At 35.9% G+C, this 22427-nt stretch overlaps 1 protein-coding gene and 1 pseudogene across 3 annotated transcripts in view; both read left to right on the top strand.

The window, feature by feature from the left end:
• Nbeal1 (neurobeachin like 1) overlaps positions 1-22120 on the top strand; it is a 197697-nt gene extending 175577 nt beyond the window's left edge. For 2 of the 3 annotated variants that reach the window (XM_087205830.1, XM_087205829.1), the window contains 3 exons: positions 2795-2943; positions 6459-6594; positions 9948-22120. In XM_087205830.1, coding sequence (XP_087061956.1) covers positions 2795-2943; positions 6459-6594; positions 9948-10049 — 387 coding nt within the window. In that variant the 3' untranslated portion in view covers positions 10050-22120. Of the gene's footprint in view, positions 1-2794; positions 2944-6458; positions 9071-9947 lie in introns of those variants that run through there. The other variant, XM_087205828.1, reaches the window with a different exon arrangement.
• LOC110350509 (polyadenylate-binding protein-interacting protein 2 pseudogene) lies at positions 3-2788 on the top strand (annotated as a pseudogene).
• Positions 22121-22427: the final 307 nt, after the last annotated feature.

Below are 22427 nucleotides of genomic sequence, written 5' to 3'. Positions count from 1 at the left end.
CATTTTCGTGCAGTAGGGACAGTGTGCCAGTAGCATGTCTTTTCCCCTTCCACATACAAGGCCGTTTGAGCACAAAAAGAACACTGTGTTTGGCCGGGATATTTCGCTCAGTAGCACTGTGAGTGCCTTGCAAGAGCAAGGTCCCGAGTTCAATCCCTGGTACTGCAAAAAAAAAAGAACACTTTTTTTTTTTTTTTTTTGGTCCCGGCGGATTGAACTGAGGTCCTTCTGTTTGCAAGGCAGGTGGCAGAACCACTGAGATAAATCCCCAGCCTGAAGAACACTGTTTTAAAGAGGCAATTTTTCTTTTTATCATTCAGTTGTTCATTCCTTACCATTACATAGACTTCTATCACAGTCTTGGCCTTACATTTGTTTTTTTACATTTGTATTTTTATTATAGGAATTTCTATTACTCTATGTGATACATGATTTAAAAAATAGTTTCTGATTATGTGGAACATCATAAGATTAATGGAAATGATAGCCAATTTAAATTCTTTTTTCACAAGGCAGAGTATAAATAAACTGAATTTTATATGTTTATTTCCTTTCGTTGATAGCTTTTAAAACAGAAAAGAATCTTTTTCTTTTGCTTTAATAATGCAGGATATTTTCAGGACTGGAGATTTTACTTTTCCTTCAGGAGAGGGTGACATCCTATTTAACATTTATTTATTTGGCAGTCTAATTTGAAATCACTTATATTGTCTGTACACTTTTCTTTTAAGTATAACTATATTTTTATTCCAAAACTTTAATCATTCTGTTACAACTTTAACTGACAATATAAAAACAGCTTCAGTTGTTTGTTTGGACTGGAGAAGGGAGGCGGAGGGCAAAGCGCACATCGAGCTGGGGAGCAGAGCTGCCTGTGGAGATCTGATAGGATTTGTCGGCTACTGTCCCCACTGCCATGCACTGGGTTAAAAATGAAAATTTAATTCCAACCATGAAAGATCCAAGTTGCAGCAGTACTAACCCAAGCATCATCGATGAACAGTTGTTCTCACAAAGATGGAAGTCCATTTTCAGAGTACATGTGGATGGAAAATGAAGAGGAATTCGGCAGACAAATAGAAGAGGAGTTGTGGGAAGAAGAATTTATTGAATGCTATTTCTAAGAAATGCTGGAAGAGGAAGAACATGAGTGGTTTATTCTAGTTGAGATCTCCCACAAAGTATGGGCCAAATGCAAGACCGATTTAATGACTTTGTTATCAATGATGGCTCTTCTCTGGAAGATCATGTGGTCAAGAGCAGTCTGAATCCAAATGCAAAGGAGTTTGTTCCTGGGGTGAAGTACTAAAATATTTGAATAGATGGGACCCTTTTTTTGTGGATGTAGCACAGTTTCCACGCTGTGAAAGCAGTATTAGAAGACTTAATTGTAAAAGCTCTCTTGTCTCTGAGTTACACTTATGCATTGCCAAAGTTTTTGTTAGTCTTGCATGCGTAATAAAAGTGCTGAGACTGTTATTAAATAAAAAGCAGTCAAACATTTACTGAAAACAGAATTGGCCCCATGGCTTAATGTAAAGACAGCAAGGAAAGAACCATCAGTCAAGTTGTGAAAAGGACCAAATTAAACAAACTAAATCTTACTGAATTGTCATCCTTGAGGCTAAAGTGGCCCCTTAGGAATAACCAACACTTGTTAATGTGTACACTTTGTAGAAATGAGTAAATTTAAATTACATTCCAGATTTTTTAGTTGCATTTGTACTTACAAGAGGACTCTCCTTGAGGCAGGAGGATTGCTGCAAGTTGGAGGCCAGCCTCAGCTACATAGTGAGTTCAAGGCCAGCTTAAACTATATATAGCAAGACCCTGTCTCAAAAAAACAAAACAAAAAATCTTTTTCTGAAAAATGTCTGATAATTTGAAATAATTCTGTCTTTGGTGTAACTCTTTTTTTTTTTTTTTTTTGGTACCGGGAATCGAACTCGGGTCCTTGCTCTTGCGAGGTAGGCGGCAGAACCACTTGAGCTAAATCCCCAGCCCCAATTCTCCATTTTTTTTTTTTTTTTTGGTACCGGGGATTGAACTCGGGTCCTTGGGTTTGCAAGGCAAGCAGCAGAACCACTGAAGTAAATCCCCGGCCCAATTCTTGTCTTTGGTGACTGACGTAACAAGGTAATGATAGATAAGAGCTAGTCCTAGGCTTTCCTGATATTTCGTTGTGTTAGAAATACTGAATTCTGGGCCAGGGATTTAGCTCAGTGGTTCCAGTGCCTGCCTCACAAGCACAAGGACCTGAGTTCAGTCCCCAGTACCAGAAAGAAAAAAAAAAAGAAGAAAGAAATATTGAATTTTTCTAATGATACCTTTGAGAAATATGTGTCTTGAGAATTGTGTCTTCTGAGGATTCACCTCATCACAGCCATACCTGTGTGAAGTCTAATTTGGGACAAACCCCAGCCTATAATCCAGTTGAACAAAGAGATTGTTATGTGATTTGAATGGTGCTTTTCTTGCTTTATTAACCATCATGACAGTAGTCTGAAGCACAACTTTTCTTCTTAAAAAAGGTAGAACAGTTTTGACTTCTTGTTTTTTTGGTTTTTGTTTTTTTTTTGGTACCGGGGATCAAACTTGGGTCCTTGTGCTTGCAGTTTTGGCTTCTTAAATTTCATGTTTGGATAGGTTAAGCTGCCATACGTATTCAGTGTAAATAGTGTTTAAAATACTGTAAAAAAATTATATTAAAAATATTTTTTAAAATAATAGAACTGAAGAAAAAAGCTGAGCTTCTAGTTGAGATCATTAAGTTTTCCTCATCGATTTTTTGCAGGATAAGAATGTATTACATCTGTTTTCAGTAAATGGCAAGTATCTGGGGTCTCAAGTCTTGAAGGAACAGATATCAGATATGTATATAATTGGAGAAAACATTGTCACAGGCAGTTTACAGGGGACCCTGTCTATAAGAGATCTCCACAGGTAAGTAATAAAAATTATTGAACCATCATTTACGAATAGGTAGCATTACTTCCAGAGTAGAGTGGAAATCAGGAATCTAAACTTCCTAATCCTTTGAGTTTTCATTTTGAAATTTTCACATTATAAAAAAAATTGAGGAACTTAAAAGTATTCTTGGATTAGTAAATGAAATATATATATACACACACACATTAAAAATTAGAAAACTTTACATTATGTTTATTTTACCATAATTAAAATTTTTACAAATATGTAGACTCTGCAAAAAGTTTTAATACTGCCAAGTCGGGCCGGGGATTTAGCTCAGTGGCTCCAGCACCTGCCTCAAAAGCTCAAGGTCCTGAGTTCGATCCCCGATACCAAAAAAAAAAAAAATAGTGCCAACCCTGAGTAGTGGTGGATTTGGAAATTTGTCCAAGTTAGGGTTTGAATTTTTACAAACTAATTTTTTAAAAATTCTGATAAAAACTAAAGGTTTTTTTGGTGGTGGTGGTGGGGTTACCGGGGATCGAATTCGGGACATTGTGCTTGTGAGGCAGGTGGCGGAACCACTGAGCTGAATCCCCGGCCCCAAACTGAAGTATTTTTAATACTACTGTACTTGTGCTTTATTGATGGCAGAATCTTCTGTTCTTTAATTCAATGAAAGAATCGTCTGTTCTTTAATTCATTGAAAGACAAGGATATTTGAGTAGGGGTATGTTTCAAAATTCAGTATTCTTCAGGTGTATTAGCTTAAATACAGAAAGCACTGTTTCTCCATGTGTGCCACTAATGCATTTTTCTCCCCTTCTTAAAAATAAATTACTGTGGTTTATTTATATGCCTCCAACTATCTTGCCCCCCCCAAAATATCTTTTTACCAATTATTTTCTCATCTGGGGTATTCTGTTTCATTGCATTTTTATGTCAGATTCACATCCTTTATTTTCTTTTTTTTAAATAGCTGATTCACTTGTATACCAAAATCCCCTGCTTTACTATCTTCCTTCTTTTTGTCCTTTTTAATTTATTTTTATGTTTTTATTTTTGTCCTTCTTTAGTCCTGTGTTACAGCATTGAGTCTATCTCAGTTATTTTCTCATTGCTAGAACAAACCACCCAACACCCATAAGTTAAAGGAGGACATGTTTATTTAGGCTCACAGTTTGTAGAGGTTTCAGTCCATAGTCACCTGCCTCCAAGGCAAGGCAGTGTGGCAGAGGGGCATCACTAAGGAGAAACAGTCTATGACATGGCAGGCAGGACGCAGCAAGCCTTCCTTCCTTCTCTTTGTATTCCATTCAGGCTACAAGCCTATTGGCTGATGCCACCCACACTCAAGGTGGGTCTTCCCTCTTCAGTAAGTCCATCACCTGCACCCAGAAGTATGCATCAGTGGACTAATGCAGTATCTAGTCACTCCCAAAATCCCCAACTACAAGCATATAAGGCTTGGAGGGACATCTAGATATAAGCCGTAACAGAGTCTACATTCCGATTATATCTTAACAGCTCTTTTTTTTCCAATCCTTATTTTAGGGTATCTGTAGGATATTTCTCAAATTAGAAAAATCAACAGATCTCTTAGGTTACTCTAGGATGTCGTGTGTGTTTGTGTGACATAGGATTCTTCATTCTCTAATGATTAAACAAGTGCAGACATTTAGCATAATGGAATATCATAAAAAGCAAATAGAACAATTATATTAATCTCAAAAGCACACACTGTATGTGCATGCACTTTTTGAGTATTTTGGCATTCTTGTCCACCCCTCACTTATTGATAAGAGGAAAAGCATTTAATAAATGTACCTATATGCTTAGTTCTGTGATGCATACTCATAATAATCTGGCCTTCTGGGTTTTTTTTTTATTATTATTATTTATTGGTATGTTTTAGGTATACAATACATTTACATTTATCATTGGATGTTTGTACCTGAACATGCTGTGTCTTAGTTCTTATTTTTTCTCCCATTACCTGTGCACCCTTCACCCCCTCCACCCTTCCCTATTTACACAGACTTTGATTCCATTTTTTTTTTTCTTTCTCATAATTTTTCCTTTTCCTTCTTCCCTTTCCCCTTCCCCTCCCCTTCTGGGGTTTAAGACTACTGAAGGAAATAGCAATATTAGTATGCTAATTAGCAAAATAATAAATTTTGTGGTATTAGTAAAAAGGAGGGCCTTCTTTTGGAGGTGAGAGTAAAATAAAGTGCAAAGACATGGGGACAGCTATAGGGAATGGGAAAAGGGATGTTACCAGAACCCTGCAGTGAGTCCTGGTCTCCTGTGAGCCACAACAGCACATGGTGAATTAAAGAATAAAGACAGGATACGAGACTTAGAGAAAAGCTGGGCTTTGAGCCTGACCAATGCTGCTCTGGACAGCAAAGACAAAGGCACTGCAAGCCTGCCAATATTTATTGGGTTCATAGGGAGTATCAGATGACTCAGAGGAAGCTGATAATCCTAGATTGATGAGGGTCTTATAATCAGAGGAAGTATTAGATGACTGGAGGGTGTCGGTAATCCTATGCTGATGAGTTTATGCTGATGAGTTTATGTTGATTAGGATGGTAAAATAAGCAAAAATATTCTTATAGCAGTAGATGGGATGAGTTTAAGCTGATAAAGAATTTGTCCCTCCCCAAGTGAAATCTTTCTATTCACTTCTCAAAGACCCAGGATAGTTTGAGCTGATGTAATCTTGCCCTTGAGCATCACAACATTACAGGACTGTTTGAGGCCTCAGACAGTCCTAACCATAATTTAATTGTAAAATGATTTTTCCCAAAATTATGTAGAATGGCTCCCAACAGACAGCCACAAGTTTTGTATGTATTGTGCTAGGTTTCAGAGATAGGTCAAGGCAAGGCTAGTACAGATGCCTGCTGATTATCTTGGATTCAGAGAATGATGACTATTGCAAGAACATTATTTCTACTTGTTTTAGGAAGGACATTAAAGACAAGTCTAGTTAATATCTACATAGACTTCCACCCTGTTTTCTCCTTCCTAGGTCTCTTATCTCCCTCTAATCACACCAGGAACCCTCTGTCAAGAGAATAGACAAGATATTTGCCTTAGATACATGATGAGAATCATAACATTTGAAGCCTGTTAGGGTGGCACAGAATTGTAGTCTCAGCTACTCAGGAGGCTGAGGCAGGAGGATGGATTACTTGAGTTCAAGAGTTTCAAATCTCCCTAGGAATCATAGTGGGACCCTGTCTAAACACAGATGGGGGGGGTTGTAATAATAATTTGGAAATTGAAGAATAAGTGTAAAGTTCTTAGTAAGGAAAATAAAATTTTACATATTAGTTTGATGAATGTTTTATTAATATTTTGATTATTAGAAGAAAAGCATGTTGGGACTAAGGAAAAGATCCATCAGCTGTTTTTATAGTACTGTAAATGTGGGCCTTTATGTGACCGACTTCTAGATTATCATTAAGTTATTTTCTAGGTATAAAATTGTGAATCCAGAATATATGCATGTAATTAGGTCTTTTTTATTTCTTTTCTAGTTTGAATCTCAGCATTACGCCATTAGACATGCGGTTGCCTATCCACTGTGTTTGTGTAACCAAGGAATACAGCCATATTCTAGTAGGTTTAGAAGATGGCAAGTTGATTGTAGTGGGTGTTGGCAAGCCAGCTGAGGTAAAACCTAATGTCTTGAATTTTATTTCTCGTACTGTTGGGGATTCCTTTGCTTCTCCTTTAGTCCAGCTAACTCAAAAGTCTCCATTATGGATGAACAAATTTAAAAATAAATTTGATTTTTCAAAGGGCAGTAAATGAAAACAGAGGATAAAGCTATTGTTCAAGAGTAATGTTTATGTTATGATTAGAAGCACACATTTGGTGGTTTTCATCTACCATTCTATATGAATAAGATTCTTTTATTCCAAATTTAGATTCAAGACTACTACATGGGGTTTTAGTACATAAAAGCCTTTATTTAAAGTGAATTTTGGGGGCCAGAGATTTAGCTCAGTGGTTCCGCGGCCTGCCTTGCAAGCGCGAGGTCCTGAGTTCAATCCCTGGTAGCAAAAAAAAGAATTTTGGCTCAGACAATGAAACTACTTAATTTTAATATATATCCACCATGACTGTACATCTTTTTGTAAAGTCATTATTCTCAGTGAGTTTCCTGTAATTGTAAATTTACTTGCTGATGGTTTATCAATTACTGAATATTAAGATGAAATAAATTTAGCTCTTGTCTCTCGGAGAACTAAACTCCAGGTGATTTACTGATTCTTTTAAGAAATTTATTACATAGAGTTACATTAATCATTATAAGTTTTTTGGAGTCACCAGTGGTCTTTCCTGAGAAATCTATATGGCATCTGTGGGATTATTTTAAGAGAAATATTTACTATCACACAGTGGTTTTAATAAGTCTATGATAGGACAAAAGAACCTTTTTTCTTTTATATATATTTTAGGATTTCTTAAGTTGTTTTTTCAGGATAAAAAAGTCACATTAAAATACTTATGTGACTACAACATTTGATTTCAGATGTAACAACCTTCCATTGTAAGGAGCTCTATATCTCATTATTTCACTTGTATTTAAAATATTTAAGGGCTGGGGATCTAGCTCAGTGGTTTCGCCATCTGCTGCTCAAGTGCAAGGACCCGAGTTCGATCCCCGGTACCAAAAAATAAATAAATAAATAAATAAAATATTTAAACATGTTCTGATTTAACACTGAGTTTCCTGATAAATGAATTTCCCAAATCATACTTATCTGTCCCCTGCTAATGTGAGAATTGCATAAAATCTCTTCTCTGACTTTATTTTTGTATTTCACTTTCTGTGGTTTACTCAAATGCTTTTTTAATCACCCGCTCTCCCCCACATTAGGTAAGCTTGTCAGTTTCTGATCTTACTAAATTTTTTTAATGAAATGCCCAATATTGTATACATTTTCTTTTAAAAATTGATTGGAAAAAACATCCTAAGCAGAGCAGCTGGGTTTCATAGGCCTAAATTAATGTTTTGTAGTATTTATAGTTAAGTTTGGTAATTTCCCTTATTATAAGATTTATATAGTCTTCAACATAGAATCTGAATTGTGTATAAGTTGTAAATGAAAGTATATTTTAATCCATTTTACATTTTTGGCTATATCAGCTGAATTATGGATCTACTTCAGTAAATTGAATACTCTGAATCTTTCATAACAAAATGTAATTCATTTAATAGCTGTGATTGGGCCAGGGATGTAGCTCAGTGGTACTGCGATTGCCTGGCAATGTCCTGAGTTCGATCCCTCGTACCAGAAAAAAAAAAACTATGATCATCTAAAATATGAACTAAATTAGTATGTAGTTATGAAAAGATTTCTATTTCAATATTTTTCCCCCTTGGAACTGGGGATCCAATCCAGGACCTCATTCAACTTTTTTTTTTGGTACTGGGGATCTTGGGCTTGGCGGCACCCTGAGCTAAATCCCTGATCCCCCCCTTTTTTTTGGATTGAGGATTGAACCCAGGGGTGCTATAGCACTGAGCTATATATCTCCAGCCCCTTTTTTGTTCTTTTAATTTTTTTTTTTTTGGTACTGGGGATCGAACTCGGGTCCTTGCACTTGCGCAGCAGGCAGCGAACCAACAAGCTAAATCCCTGGCCTGTTCTTTTAACTTTTGAGACAGGATCTCAGTATGTTCCCCAGGTAGGACTCAAACTTGTGATCCTCCTGCCTCAGCCTCCCACATAGCTGAGATTACAGGGATATGGCATTGTGCTCAACTATCAAGGTTTAGTTTTTCATCTAAAACATCAAAATCTTGATTAATGTATATTTTTAAATCATATATCAGTTTTATGTATTATTCTTTCTATGTGGAATTCATATTTATAAATCAGATTATAGGGTAGTAATAGATTAATGAAAATAGTGTTTCAGGAAATACATCTGGAAATGAAAATGCAAAACAAGCATCCAAAGCCACTGGTAACTTTTTATGAGGCCTGTCTTTTATCATCTGATAAATATGTCCTAGAAAAGTTGCCAATTGAAAAGGGTAGCAGCCAGCACAGCTGCTGCCTGGCAAGCGCGAGATCCTGAGTTCCATCCCCGGTACCAGAAAAAAAAAACCAAACAAACAGAAAGGGGTAGCAGAGGAATATCTAGTAAAAAGTAAATTGTCACTGGGCCAGGCACAATGGCTCATACCTAGAATTCCAGTTACTCTGTAATCCCAGGTACTTGGGAGCCTGAGGCAGGAGGATCGCAAGTTCAAGGCCAGCATCAACAATTTAGCAAGACCCTGTCTCAAATTTATAACTATAAAAAAGAGCTGGGGATATAGCTCAGTGCTGCCATTCTATTGTTAAATATTAATGTTTTAAATTCTCTTTTTTTTGGTACTGGGGATCGAACTCAGGACCTTGCATTTACGAGGCACACAGTGGTACCACTGAGCTGAATCCCCAGCAACTTTTAAAATTCTTATATCAAAATATTTTAAATTCTTTTTCATCAAAACATTTTACATTCTTCTTTATGTTTGACATTAATAGTACTATAAATACCAGGGAAAAAATCTCCAAACCTATCTTATCTTACTGGCTAGATAAAGTATAGTTCTTTTTTTTAGTTTTGTTTTTGTTTGTTTTTTTTTTGGTACCAGAGATGGAACTCGGGACCTTGCGCTTGCAAGGCAAGCAAGGGAACCACTGAGCTAAATCCCTGGCCCTAGATAAAGTATAGTTCAATTCATTTGTTTAATGAAGTAATACATATTTTTGTTAAAGGAGTCTGATAATTTTTACATAGCTAGGATATTTTATTTTTAGATTTACAAATTGACATAAGACCTTTCTCAACTAAAAGACATAATCAGAAGCCTATATTATTAATCAAGAATCTTTAAAACATTAATGATCTGCTAACAAAACCTGTTTATTCTGCAAAATCAATGTTATATAATGATTTTATTCTTTAGTTTTCTTAACATCTATTTCTTTTTTTCATTTCTCTGGATTACTTTTAAACAGATGCGTTCTGGTCAGCTTTCTCGAAAATTGTGGGGATCTAGCAAGCGACTCAGCCATATTTCAGGTGGAGAATCCGAATATAACACTCAAGATTCCAAGTGATTATTTCCATCTTCTGTCACAGATAACTGAAACTTGATTTATTACTTTGTCACTTTTACCACATCTCTCAGCTCTCCAAATGCCTTTAAAACTTTTGTCTCCGAAAATCCCTTAGGGTTTGCTACAGTTTGGTATGGTTTATGTAAGTATGTAGGATGTATTATCCACTTTTAGCTGGTTAGTGTTAATGAATCTTATTAATCAATCCTTAGGCTATACTAAGATGGATTTGAGAAACTGCATTTGATTTAATTTAATGACCCATTCCTAAAAATCATTAAATCCATTTTTAAAAATAAATTTTCAAAATGAAATTATATTCAATTCATCTAGTATACAACATAGCAAAATTTAAAGTATTCCTAGTAAGAATATAGACAATGGGCTGAGAAATGTGGCTTTCTATACATTCTTTAGATAATCATCTTCCTATTTTCTGACTACCACATTAAAAATTATTTATGAATCTCCTGATTGGAGGTAATAATTTCTAATGCATCTGTTGCATATTTATATTTTCAAAACTCACCAAAAGTTCCAGAATTGCATGGTAAGATTAAAATAAAAATATTGAAAATGATATACAATGGCTCATTCCACTACTACTTAACATGTTGTTAATGAAAATTTGAGTTGCATTACCTCAAATAATAAATGTTGAATAGGAAAAAGATATAGAGATATATTTTACAGATGTGTTTCATTATAGTATATTTAAGCAAAAATGCTGTTTGTGATTTTATCAGTGGGTATTTTAAGTCACGTTGGCAGCAGAGTTTACAACTGCAAAATTCAGAATTTCTTGGCATCTTATTTGCTAAGTAAATAATCTGTTTTACTCTGAAAATTAGAAGAATTAATTTTACCCAAATATATTAGTTTTTTACCTAGGATATCTGTGTGATTGATGGAAGAATTGAAAAAACATACATAAGTTAGAGTAATCATTCAGCTAAAGTAATTTTTTAGGTTTGTTTGGTTGGTTGGTTATTTTGAGACAGGGTCTCACCTTGTGGTTCATTTTGAATTGTGTTCACTCTGTAGTTCGGTGTTGAATTGACTGTGTAGCCCAGGCTGGCCTTGAAATCTTAGCAGTCCTCCTTCCTCAGCATCCTGAGTGCTGGAATTACAGGTATGCACCAGCACGCCAGGCTGCTAAAGTAATTTTTTAAAAAACATTTCTATTTCATGATATTACAACTTTTAGGTTTACAGTTAATCTTATCGGTAGCTAAGTGTTACATTATGCTTTTTTATTCAAGATTTTATAGTAAAAGGCTGAATGACTCTTTTTTTTGGTACTGGAGATCAAACTCAGGACCTTGCGCTTTCGAGGCAGGCACCGGAACCACTGAGCTAAATCCCCAGCCCAAGGCTGAATAACTTATTTGGAATTCAAAGAGATTGTTAAGCCTAATTCTTTTATAGAATCATCTTTTGAGGTAAGTTAGAGAGAGCCTTTACAAGTTCCAGTGTTATTTGCCTGAAATTCCATGGGCTTGGGGGAATTTATGAATTCCTGCAGTTATGTAGAATGCATTTTCAGGAAAAATTGATTAGGTGTCTTTCTTAAAGGGTCTATGAACAAACAAGACTTTTACAATAATGGCTTCTTAGAATAATATCTTTTATTTCTCATGTCATAGATTTCCTTATATCTGATTATTTTCTCAAATGAATCTTAGAGATATTTTCCCTTTGTATTTTCTCTCTCCTGTTGAGCATAGTATCCAGGGCCCTTTTCTTTATAATCCTATGAATGAGTAAAACAATTTTAGGAAATAGATTCTATTTAGAGAAATTTTGGAATAGATTGATTAGTTATGAGTCAAAACTAATAAAAAGTTATAGCATAATTTTCTAATAAATTTAAATCCTCTTGTTTTTTTTTTTTATCTTGAGACAGGGTCTTGCTATGTAGTCCAGGCTGGCCTTGAACTCATTTACATAGCCGAGGGGGCCTCAAACTTGTGGCAATCCTCGTGCTTCAGCCTCCTGAGTTCTGGTGTGCACCACTTCACCTGGCTTCAGGAATAAAATAGCTGTGTTTTAAATAAATGACTCTAAAATTAATTGTTACAAAAACAGAAACATGTAAATGTGAAGATTGCCTTTTCTGAGGAGTTCAGGAATTTGTGTTAGAAATAAAGTCTCATAGGCCAATGTAGTGGTACATATCTATAACCCCAGTATTCTGGGAGGCTGAGACAGGAGGATCTGAAGTGCATGCCCAGCCTAGGCAATTTAGCAGTTTAACAAAAACTCTGTCTCAGGCCGGGGATTTAGCTCAGTGGTTCCACCGCCTGCCTCGCAAGCACAAGGTCCCGAGTTTGATCCCTGGTACCAAAAAAAAAAAACCCCAAAAAATTCTGTCTCAAAGTAAAGAAAGGGTTGGGATGTAGCTCAACTCAGAGTCCTGGGTTCAAGCCCCACTACCACCACACACACAAAAAAGGCCCCTAGCAAGTCAATAGAAATACTGCACTTTATAAGAGAGAGAGAAGTGTTGCTGCTACTAGGTTTGTTGTGATTGTTGTTCTGACTTCCAGTATTAGGCTCTACTGTGGCACCACCAGAGCTATCTCACACCTTGTGTTACACAAAGATTGCCAGTCAGCAGAATCAACATGATTGAGTTTGTTTGTAACATACTGATTTTGAAAGACAAGTTTTTCTAAATCAAAACTTTGTAAATTTTTCTTTCAGTTATTGACCCATAGATTTTGATATAAAGATACCGTCTTTATTTTTCCTGTCATTTCTTTTTGGTACTGGGGATGGAACTCAGGACCTTGAGCTTGTAAGGAAGGTGGCGGCACCGCTGAGCTAAATCCCCAGTGCAGTGCCTTCTTTATTTTTTGAGGCCACTTAATATTGGATTTATTTATATATTTTTTTGAGACAGGGTTTTACTATGTAGTTCAGACTGGCCTTGAACTCAACTATGTAGCCCCAGGCTGACCTCGAACTCACAAGAGTCCTCCTGCCCCAGCCTCCCAAGTGCTGGGATTACAGGCCTGCACAAGCACGCCAAGCCTTGAAAATTATTTTGGATGCTTAAGAGTTTTTTGTTTTTTAAGAGTAGGAAAAATTTATTGAGAGAAAGAAAGCATCTGTCTAACAGAGACAGAAGAAGGGAGAGTTTTTAAAAGTTAGATAATCAGAAAATTTCCTAAATTGATGGTGTTTTACTGTGCTTCAGTATTCATTTTAAAGCATAAATAAGAAGCTCTGTTAATAGGTATATAATAGACACTTTACCTAGACTAACACTATATGTTGAGAATAGTAGAATTATTCCAAAAAGTAGAAAACAAACATATAGAATTTTTAGAAAAATAACGATTGTCTAGAAGACTGGAACTTAAATTTTATTTATTAAAATAAGCAAAGATAAACCAAGTATGGTGGCCCATACCTCTAATCCCAGCACTTGGGAAGCTGAGGCAGGTGAATTGCCAAAAGTTCGAGGCCAGCCAGGCTACATCATGAAACCCTGTCTCAAAAAAAACCAAAAGATAAGCAAATATGTAACTGTTTATTGAGTAATATATTCCTCATTTAAACAGTATGTGTCACTGAATTTAATCACTAAGAAGGTTTCTTGTGAATTGTGATGTATTCAGATGTTATGCATAGAAATTACTTTTATATTGTATAATGGCAGGTATTAGCAGTGTGTTTAGAAAGGGATAATAGATGGGCATGTAATTGATGAATAGAATATCTCAGCCTATCTGTTACAAAGTCTGCTCCCTTTTCAGAACTTTTCATCTATTTCTTTTTTTTGCTACTGGGGATCGAACTTGGGACCTTGCACTTGTGAGGCAGGCGGCGACACCACTGAGCTAAATCCCTGGCCCTTCATCTATTTCTTGACACTAGTAATGATGAAAATAAAAATCTCAACATCCTGGTGATAGGGAAATATTTATATTAATAATTTTACTTTTAGAAAGTGAAGTCAAAGGCTGAGGATATAGCTCAGTGGCACCACGCCTGCCTGGCAAGCACAAGGTTAGGAGTTTGATTCCTAGTGCCAAAGGGAAAAAAAAAGTGAAGTCAAGTATTCAAACATGTAATAGTTGTGTGTATTTGGAGAATAAAAGTTATAAAAAATTTCTTGCCACTCTCCCCAGTTTCTGTCATTACTTAGATGAAATTGGAGGAGAAAATAAAATAAATTGGGACATAAAAATCAAAATATGGAAAAAGGAAGGTTGACCGGTTTGTTTAAAGTCTTTTTAGCCTGTAAAGTTCATTTCAGCTATGAATAAGTTTCTGTTAATTTTCTTCATGTTGTAATGTGTCCTTTTGTAGGAGGAAAAAATGCAAGCTTTTTTTTGTCATCAGCAAGGAAAAACAGTAAAATTTCCCTTCCACCCTCTTTTTGATACATAGCAAAATTATCTTTCAAAGAATTGATACTGAAAATGAAAGAAATGTGCCCTCATAATTAGAATTTAAATGTGGACGTTTGCGCGAATATGAGAACACAAAGAAAATTAACTTGAATACCACATTTTTATTTAATGATGATAGGGACATGTCTTTTCTATGTAGGCATTTTTTATATTGTTATCACTAAACAAATCACTGAAGAAATCTTTTGAGCCAAGTTTGGTGGCACTTGTAACCCAAACACTTGGAATACTTAGGGAGAAGGTTCATCCATTTGAGGCTGTGCTAGGCTGTATAGCATATTCAGGGCCAGCCTAGACTAATGAGACTCTGTCTCAAAAAATAAAACACAAAACAAAAATAATATATTTTAATTGAGCTAAAGTAGTTAGCTCTTTTTATATATTTATAAAAAATCATTGTCTTTATGTCCCTTCCAATGTAAAGATATAAGTGCTTGGACTATATTAAATGTAAATATAACAAGTGTAATATTGTGAGTGGAGTTTGTATGTGTGTGTATAAAGATGTTAGCTGTCAACAATAAATAGGTTCTTAAACATGTATTTAGGATAGTTTTTGAGTGGGATATAAGAAATGAACTATATTGTTTTTGCCTTTCATATCTAATGTCTTCATTTTTAAGCTAGACTCATAGTTTGCCTTAAAATGTTCTTCTTATCAGCAAAAACTGTTGTTTCCCGATAAGTGAGCAATCTTTATTATTTTCAACAAATATCCATTCTCAATATTTTTTCCTAATTAATATATTCATCATTTATACTGAGTAATCTATTTCAAACTTGATCCTATTTGTAACATTGTTCTCTGGAGTTGGGAGTTTTTCTGTATTTATCAGAATTGTGATGGTGCTTTTCCTGATGGCATTAGGCAACAATATATAGTGTTAGGAGTAGGGTGTGTGTGTGTGTGTGGTTTTTGTTTTGTTTTTGAGACAAAGTCTCACTATGTAGCTCAAGCTGGCCTCAAACTTGCATCCAGTCTTCTGCCTCAGCTTCCCAAGTGCTAGGATTACTAGCATACACCACCACACCGGGCTTATTTTCTTTCTTTTTTTTTTTTTTTTGTACCGGGGATCGAACTCGGGTCCTTGCACTTGCATAGCAGGTGACGAAATCACTGAGCTAAATGTTTTATTTTTTGAGACAAGGCCCTTGTTTTATTTTTTGAGACAAGGTCTCACTGTGTAGTCCAGGCTGCCCTTGAACTCTTGGTGATCATCCTGCCTCAGCCTTCCCATAGGCCGATGGTTCTTTTTTTTGGTACCAGGGATGGAACTCTGGACATTGCGCTTGTGAGGCAGGCGACAGAACCACTGAGCTAAATCCCCTGCCCAGGCCATTGGTTCTTAATTGAGATTGCTGATTAGTCTTGTCCATAGAGTTTTATAAATATACAATGTTAGCTGGGCATGGTGGTGCATACCTACAATCCCATATATGTAGGAAGCTGAGGCAGGAGGATCAAAAGTTGAAGCCCAGCCTGGGCAACTAGCAAGATCCTGTTTCTAAAGGGTTAGGAATGTAGCTCAGTGGTATAGTGCTTGCCAACCATGCTCAAGGCTCCAAATTCAGTCCCCAGCACTGAAAATAATATGTGTGTAGGGTATATGTGTGTGTGTATGTGTGGTGTATACATACACACAATTTCTAAGCACTACTTTGTATTTTAGAAAAAAATCTACTTGATATTCTTGGTATAAAAAAATATGTCTCAGGATTACATATCTTAAAATGTTTTCCACTATAGGAATTACGTGTAATTTTCTTTTTCTTATTTTTGGTACTGGGGATTGAACTTGGGTCCTTTGCACTTGCAAGGCAGGTGGCGGAACCACTGAGCCAAATCCCTGGCCCTGTCTAATTATTTTTAGATACCAGGTCTAATATTAGATTTATTTGAAAATAGTGTTATTATCCTGAGAAACAATTTGTCTGAGGTTTGCTTAGAATTGCCTTATTTTTATTTACATCTACAGAAACAACCTAATCTTCTTTACAGTTGCATTATTCTTATGAATACTCTTTAGAAACTTTCTTATTTGAAATAACTACGATTTGCCTCTAAGAAAGCATCTGTTTGGGAGTATTAGTTAGTTCCTAATAATTCATTGAATATTTTATACACCTCAATTATGTAACATTTTAATTTAAAAATTAATAAAAACAGGAGCCACAAACACTAAATTTAAAACATACAATTAGTTCCAGTATAGCCTTGAAGCTATTAATCCTTATTTCCTGTTTTATTTTGGGGTGGGGGTGGGGTTTGTTTTATTTTGTTTTTGGTATCGGGGATTGAACTTGGGCACCTTGCGCTTTCGAGGCAGGCAGCGGAACCACTGAGCTAAATCCCCAGCTAATCCTTATTTTCTGAATTAAAAAACATTGGGTAGGGGCTGGGGATTTAGCTCAGTGGTTCCGGCGCCTGCCTTACAAGCGCAATGTCCTGAGATTGATCCCCAGTACCAAAAAAAAAAAACCATTGAATAAATTGAGTTCTTCTGATCACTTTTATAGGTACAGTCTCTGTATAGAAATAATCATTAATTTTTCACAGATGCTAGAGTGACTAGAACATTAACATTTAAGACATTTAGGCCTAAATTAGGAACTTTTAAATTAACTTTTCTTTGTTAAAAAAAAATCTACGACCATCCTAGAATATAAAAACTATGTGATTTTTATTGAGTGTAAAAACCTTGTGTAGCTGGTCATGTTGGCACATGCCTGTAATCCCAGCGCTTGGGAGGCTGAGGCAGGAGAAGGGAGACTGAGGCAAGAGTATCACCACAAGTTCCAGGCCAGCCTGGGCTACATAGTAAGTTCAAGGCCAGCCTAAACTACATAGCAAGACCCTGCCTCAAAAGAAAAAACAAAAACAAAAAAGAACCTTGTGTAAAAATGGCTTTATTATCAAATACTTAGATTGGAGTAACTCATCAGACACAGATTGTCTCACTGGGATATTATTGTGGGTGGTTTCCATACATGTTGCAGAATTTGGACATACAAAGCTAATGGTATTAGTGACAAGTAACAAGATACAAATTCCGTGGTATTTATCTTCGTACTCAGAATCATTAGCTGAAAATTCAGAAAAAGAACAAGTATAAAGTTACTAATTCAATATTTTTATGGTACAATTTTCATATCTTTCCTTATAAACTTAATTTTGCAAGTACAACAACAATAATAATAATAACGTAATTTTCTCATTTGAAAGATTACTCACCCAAGGCATGGTGATGGTCTCAGCTACTCAGGAGGCTGAGGCAGGAGTATCATTTGAGCCCAAGGGTTCAAGAAAAATCTGGGAACAATACCAACATTCTGACTCAAAAAAATATTTCAGAGTTTACTGTTAGTGAAGAAGGGTGTGTGTGTGCTTCTACTTATTCATTTAAATTTATTTATTAGTATTTTTGAGTGTATAAAGTGATTGCGTATAGTGCTATTACAAATGTAGCATTGCAATGTGAGTCTAAGAAAAGTCAGGATTTAGCTGAGATCAGAAGTTTTGAGTGATTAAAATATGAACTATTTTAGCTGGGGATTTAGCTCAGTCATTCTGGTGCCTGCCTCACAAGCACAAGGTCCCGAGTTCAATCCCTGGTACCAAAAAATAGATTTAAAAAATATATATATGAACTATTTTAAAGAAGTCTTTTTTCAATTTTATCTTTTAAAATCTGATTTTGGTAATGTATATCCATTTAAGATGTATTAAAATTTAAATTTCTCTGATAGTGTAACTAGTCAACTTTAAAATGTTATTTTTGGTGTTCTTTCTTTTCCTACACTAGACAATGTGTTTTAACATTTAGTAGACCAGTCTACAAATTCCTACTTGCTACTCTTGTATTTTGAAGGAAAAAAAACCCCTTATCATGATAGGCATTATTATTTTCCTCTTCAGAAAGCTAACAGAAATAAGTGGTTCTGGCAAGGAGACAGTAGGCACATTTAACTGAAAAATACATTAGGCTCTTAGATTCTTATTTAGTGATTTAAAAAATTTCTTTTGGAAATTTGATTATTTTTCGTAGGTAAATTTATAGTGACTTCATTGTAATAGTTTCTGCACTTCTCCCAAAATTGTGATATGTTACAGTAGATCTGTTACAAGATCCTTTACATTTCAGACCATTTTTTTCCTATCCTGCTTTTTTTTGGTACCAGGGATTGAACTCGGGACCTTGCACTTGCAAGGCAGGCAGCGGAACCACTGAGCTAAATCCCCAGCCCTCTATCCTGCTTTTTTGTAACTGATTCGTAAGCACTAGCACCAAACATTTTTTGTGGCTATTATTTATTTCATGTTAGCTTTACAAAAGAATACTTGTTAGAAAACCATGTGTCTGATATGTTCTATTCAGAAACTCCAGCTATGGCTTTCCTTCCCCTAACTACTTGATTTTATACACTAGGAGGAAAAAAAATCAGATATCTGGCCATTTTCTGTCAGACTCATTGCTATAGAAGAGAATCCATTAAAGCAGAAGAACATCAAGCATATTTGATTAGTCTCTTTTGCAAGTTTTTCTGGGACCCAAACCACATTTTTCATGGAGGGTAGCCTGTCTTAAATGCATATGTCTCTACATAGTCAGTTCAGAGTGGTTAGCTAAACATTGAGAGTGAATTTTCAAAAGGATTTGGAAATTGTGCTGCTGCTTAAATATTTAAGGAATTCAAAAGTTGTGTATGTATCTTAAAATGTTCCTTGTCATTTATTCTACTGGAAGAGGGCCGGAGATTTAGCTCAGTGGTGCCGCTGCCTGTCTCACAAGCACAAGGTCCTGAGTTTGATCCCCAGTACAAAAAGAAAAAAACTCTACTGGAGTTGACCATGGAAAAGAGAATATTAAGCTTTATTTATATTTAATTATTGACTGTAAACTGTGATTTATTGGGTATTTGTAGAACAAAAAAGTTTTAAAGTTGAGCAAGTTTTTAGATAATAATCTTAATTGGTATCCTTATAATGAAGTTACTGTTAGCTTGGTGCAATACATTCTTCATTGTTTGAAATTTAAATACATAAGATGTATGTTTCGTTACATGAAATGGTGTTTTTAAAGTAATGTGTATATATGAATTGATGTTTGATTTGTTTCATATAGTGTGATTAAAAATTGAAAATTTTGCACTTTTTTAATCCCTTGGAAATTTGTATTCTAACAGTTTTTAAGAATGTATTTTGTTTGTACATAATAAATTACCTTTGTATGTGAAAATGAGTTTGAATCAAATAAAAACACATTACTTTCAGTTGATTTATAATTCGTTTTTTTTTTTCTTTTGGTACCGGGGATTGAACTCAGGTCCTTGTGCTTGCAAGGCAGGTGACGGAACCACTGGGCTAAATTCCCGCCCCTATAATTCTTGATTTAGAGTCCGAATGCAATTTAGCCTGAGCTAAATTCTTTGGGTATACAAATTCAATACAGTATTTTTAGAGAGCTTTTTTATTTTATTAAAAAAGGCATAATTTCATAACAAAATGATAAGAGAATAACAATACTTTATACACTGTATATCATTATCTTCTAAATAGTTATTCAGAGGGCCGGGGATGTAGCTCAGTGGCACTGCACCTTCCTAGTAAGTTCAAGGTCCTGAGTTCGATTCCCCTGGTACCACAAAAAGAAAAAAAAGTCAGAGTATGAGACATAGATAAAAAGATTCTTACAAAGTCAGAACAACACTATGTATGTATATTAAAGAGTAAACAACACCATACATAGAGTAAAAAAATGGAAAGTAGAAGTTCAAATATTGCCCCAAATCATAGATTTTATTGCTTCGAAAATATTGTAATATATATGCTAATTTGTTTCATTTATATAGTGTTTATCTTAGTTTGTTGAAAAAATTTTGTTGCTTATTTCTTTGTTTTTGTTAAACAAAAATTGACCAGTTTCTTTCTCTAATGAGTAGAATTTTTTCTATAGTCCCATGTACACAAGGTAAATATTGTTAATCACCTTTTGTCATAAGTTCATACTTACTGTATTAGCCTTTAATTTCAAAGTCAACTGAAAAACATTGTTGCGTTTTTCCCTTAGCAAATTGGGGGTGTGTGTGTGCTGCAGATGGAACCCAAGGCCTTGGCCTTGCTAGTTAAGCATTTTGCCATTGAGCCACACCCCTGCCCCTCTCCATCAACTTTTGACACTATAAATACTGACCTTGCCCATGTGTTCTTATTAAGGTTAATAAAGCCTTATCCGTAAAATAGGCACAAGTTTAAATATCACATGGGAAAGTCTTAGCTACAAGTTCGATGGCATTATTGTTTCCTCCTCTGGAAGTAAGACTTCTAGGCCAGCAGAGTGTAAGTTCATGGGAACAGAAAGCAGAAATTTTGCCAGTGAGTGGTACCATTCCCATTTCTACCCCTTAATTCCTAGACCCATGGATTCTGGTTATAGGAAACAGCCTTCGGAGTCCCTTGCCCCAGTCATGCAAGATATTGCCACCTAGCTGGTGCTGTAACTGCATCTTCAAAAGGCTGTTCCTCCTATCAAGCCAGCTGCTTCTGGATGGTGAGAAACGTGCTAACACCAGTGAATTCCATGAGCATGAGCCAACTCCCTCACTTTGGCCATGAAATGTGTTCCTTGGTCAGAAGCAGTGCTGTGTAGAATACCATGATGGTAGATAAAGGCATTCTGTGAGTCCACCATGGGTGATAGTTTTTGCAGATACATTATATGCAGGGAAGCATACCCAGAATAAGAATCTGTGCCAGTAAGGACAAAATGCCACCCTTTCATGACGTTCCAGTGGATCTTCTGGCTGTCCAGTGTGCAGACAGCCCTTTTGCATTCTTCCACGCTTGACTCTGCAGACCACCATGTAAGCCTACAGAGTCCACCAAAAGAAGTGTATACACACTTCAGGAAAAAAGGTTGTATAAATATTTTAATACTAAATTTATTGAGACATCATGAGATTAATACAAGTTACCTTTGGCCTCTCCTCTTAAAGAGGTGCAAAGTGGTGGCCATTAGCTTCTAGACAGTTATTAGTAGGGTGAACTTCTGCTTGGGTACCCTTGGTCACTGAGATTGCTGCACATGCATTTTCAATTTCTTAAGGTCCAGCAGTGTAGTGGGTTTTCTGCGACATATGATATCCTCTAAAGTCCCCCATATGAGGGTAACACCATCTGTTGAAAGAATAATCATACTATTTTTCTTTTCCTGAAGTGTCTTTACATTTTTTGGCCCTCTCTCCCTCCTTCCCTTCCTCTCCATCTGTACTATTAAATCTGTTCGTGAAAGGAAAAGTCCCAAGGACATCTTCCCATGACTTCTGACCCTTCCCTACATTGTTTCAGCCTTGTAAAAATATCAACGCCCTTAATTAACTGTCCTTGCCTAAATCCTGTTTATAGAACCGTCCATTTCAAACCAAGAGGCCCTCAGCTTCAGAAAAATAGAGAACCTTGCACAAATGTTGAATGGACCAGTGACTACAGACTAGATGACCTGATCCCAAACTAGCTATTTTTCAACTTCGTCATTCTACACCACCCCTTATAAATCCCTTACTCTGTAAGAGAGCGAGCTACTGTTCTGGCACTTCAGAGCCAGCAGCTCCTCTCAGGTCTTTATCTCAATAAAGTCTGTCCTTGCTGCATTTGTTATTCGCTGTCCCCCTTCCTTTCGCCCTCCCTCCTTTTTTTATTTCTTACAGTTCCTCTAGGGAACCCTAACTGATACACCCCAGTACTGAAAAAACAAGAGGAAGATTTTAGTCATTAGATAAAAACAGGTAACTTGTCAAATCTTTGTTATCAGACAGCATGAAGAAATGCAATAGATTCTTGCTTAGTGGAATATTTTCCAGGAGTGCTAAGCATCCATTTTATTCTTGGCGATCCAACTGGGTAGATGAAGTACTTATGAATTAGTGGAACCAGTGTCTTGGTGTGCACCTGTTGTCC

Source organism: Heterocephalus glaber, unplaced genomic scaffold, assembly GCF_053883595.1.
Source record: "Heterocephalus glaber isolate CG9 unplaced genomic scaffold, H.glaber_assembly_v1.0 deba00000621, whole genome shotgun sequence".
In the NCBI taxonomy this organism is placed as follows: Eukaryota; Metazoa; Chordata; class Mammalia; order Rodentia; family Bathyergidae; genus Heterocephalus; species Heterocephalus glaber.
The sequence above is the reverse complement of the archived record's forward strand: the minus strand, read 5'-3'. Positions and strand labels throughout refer to the sequence as shown.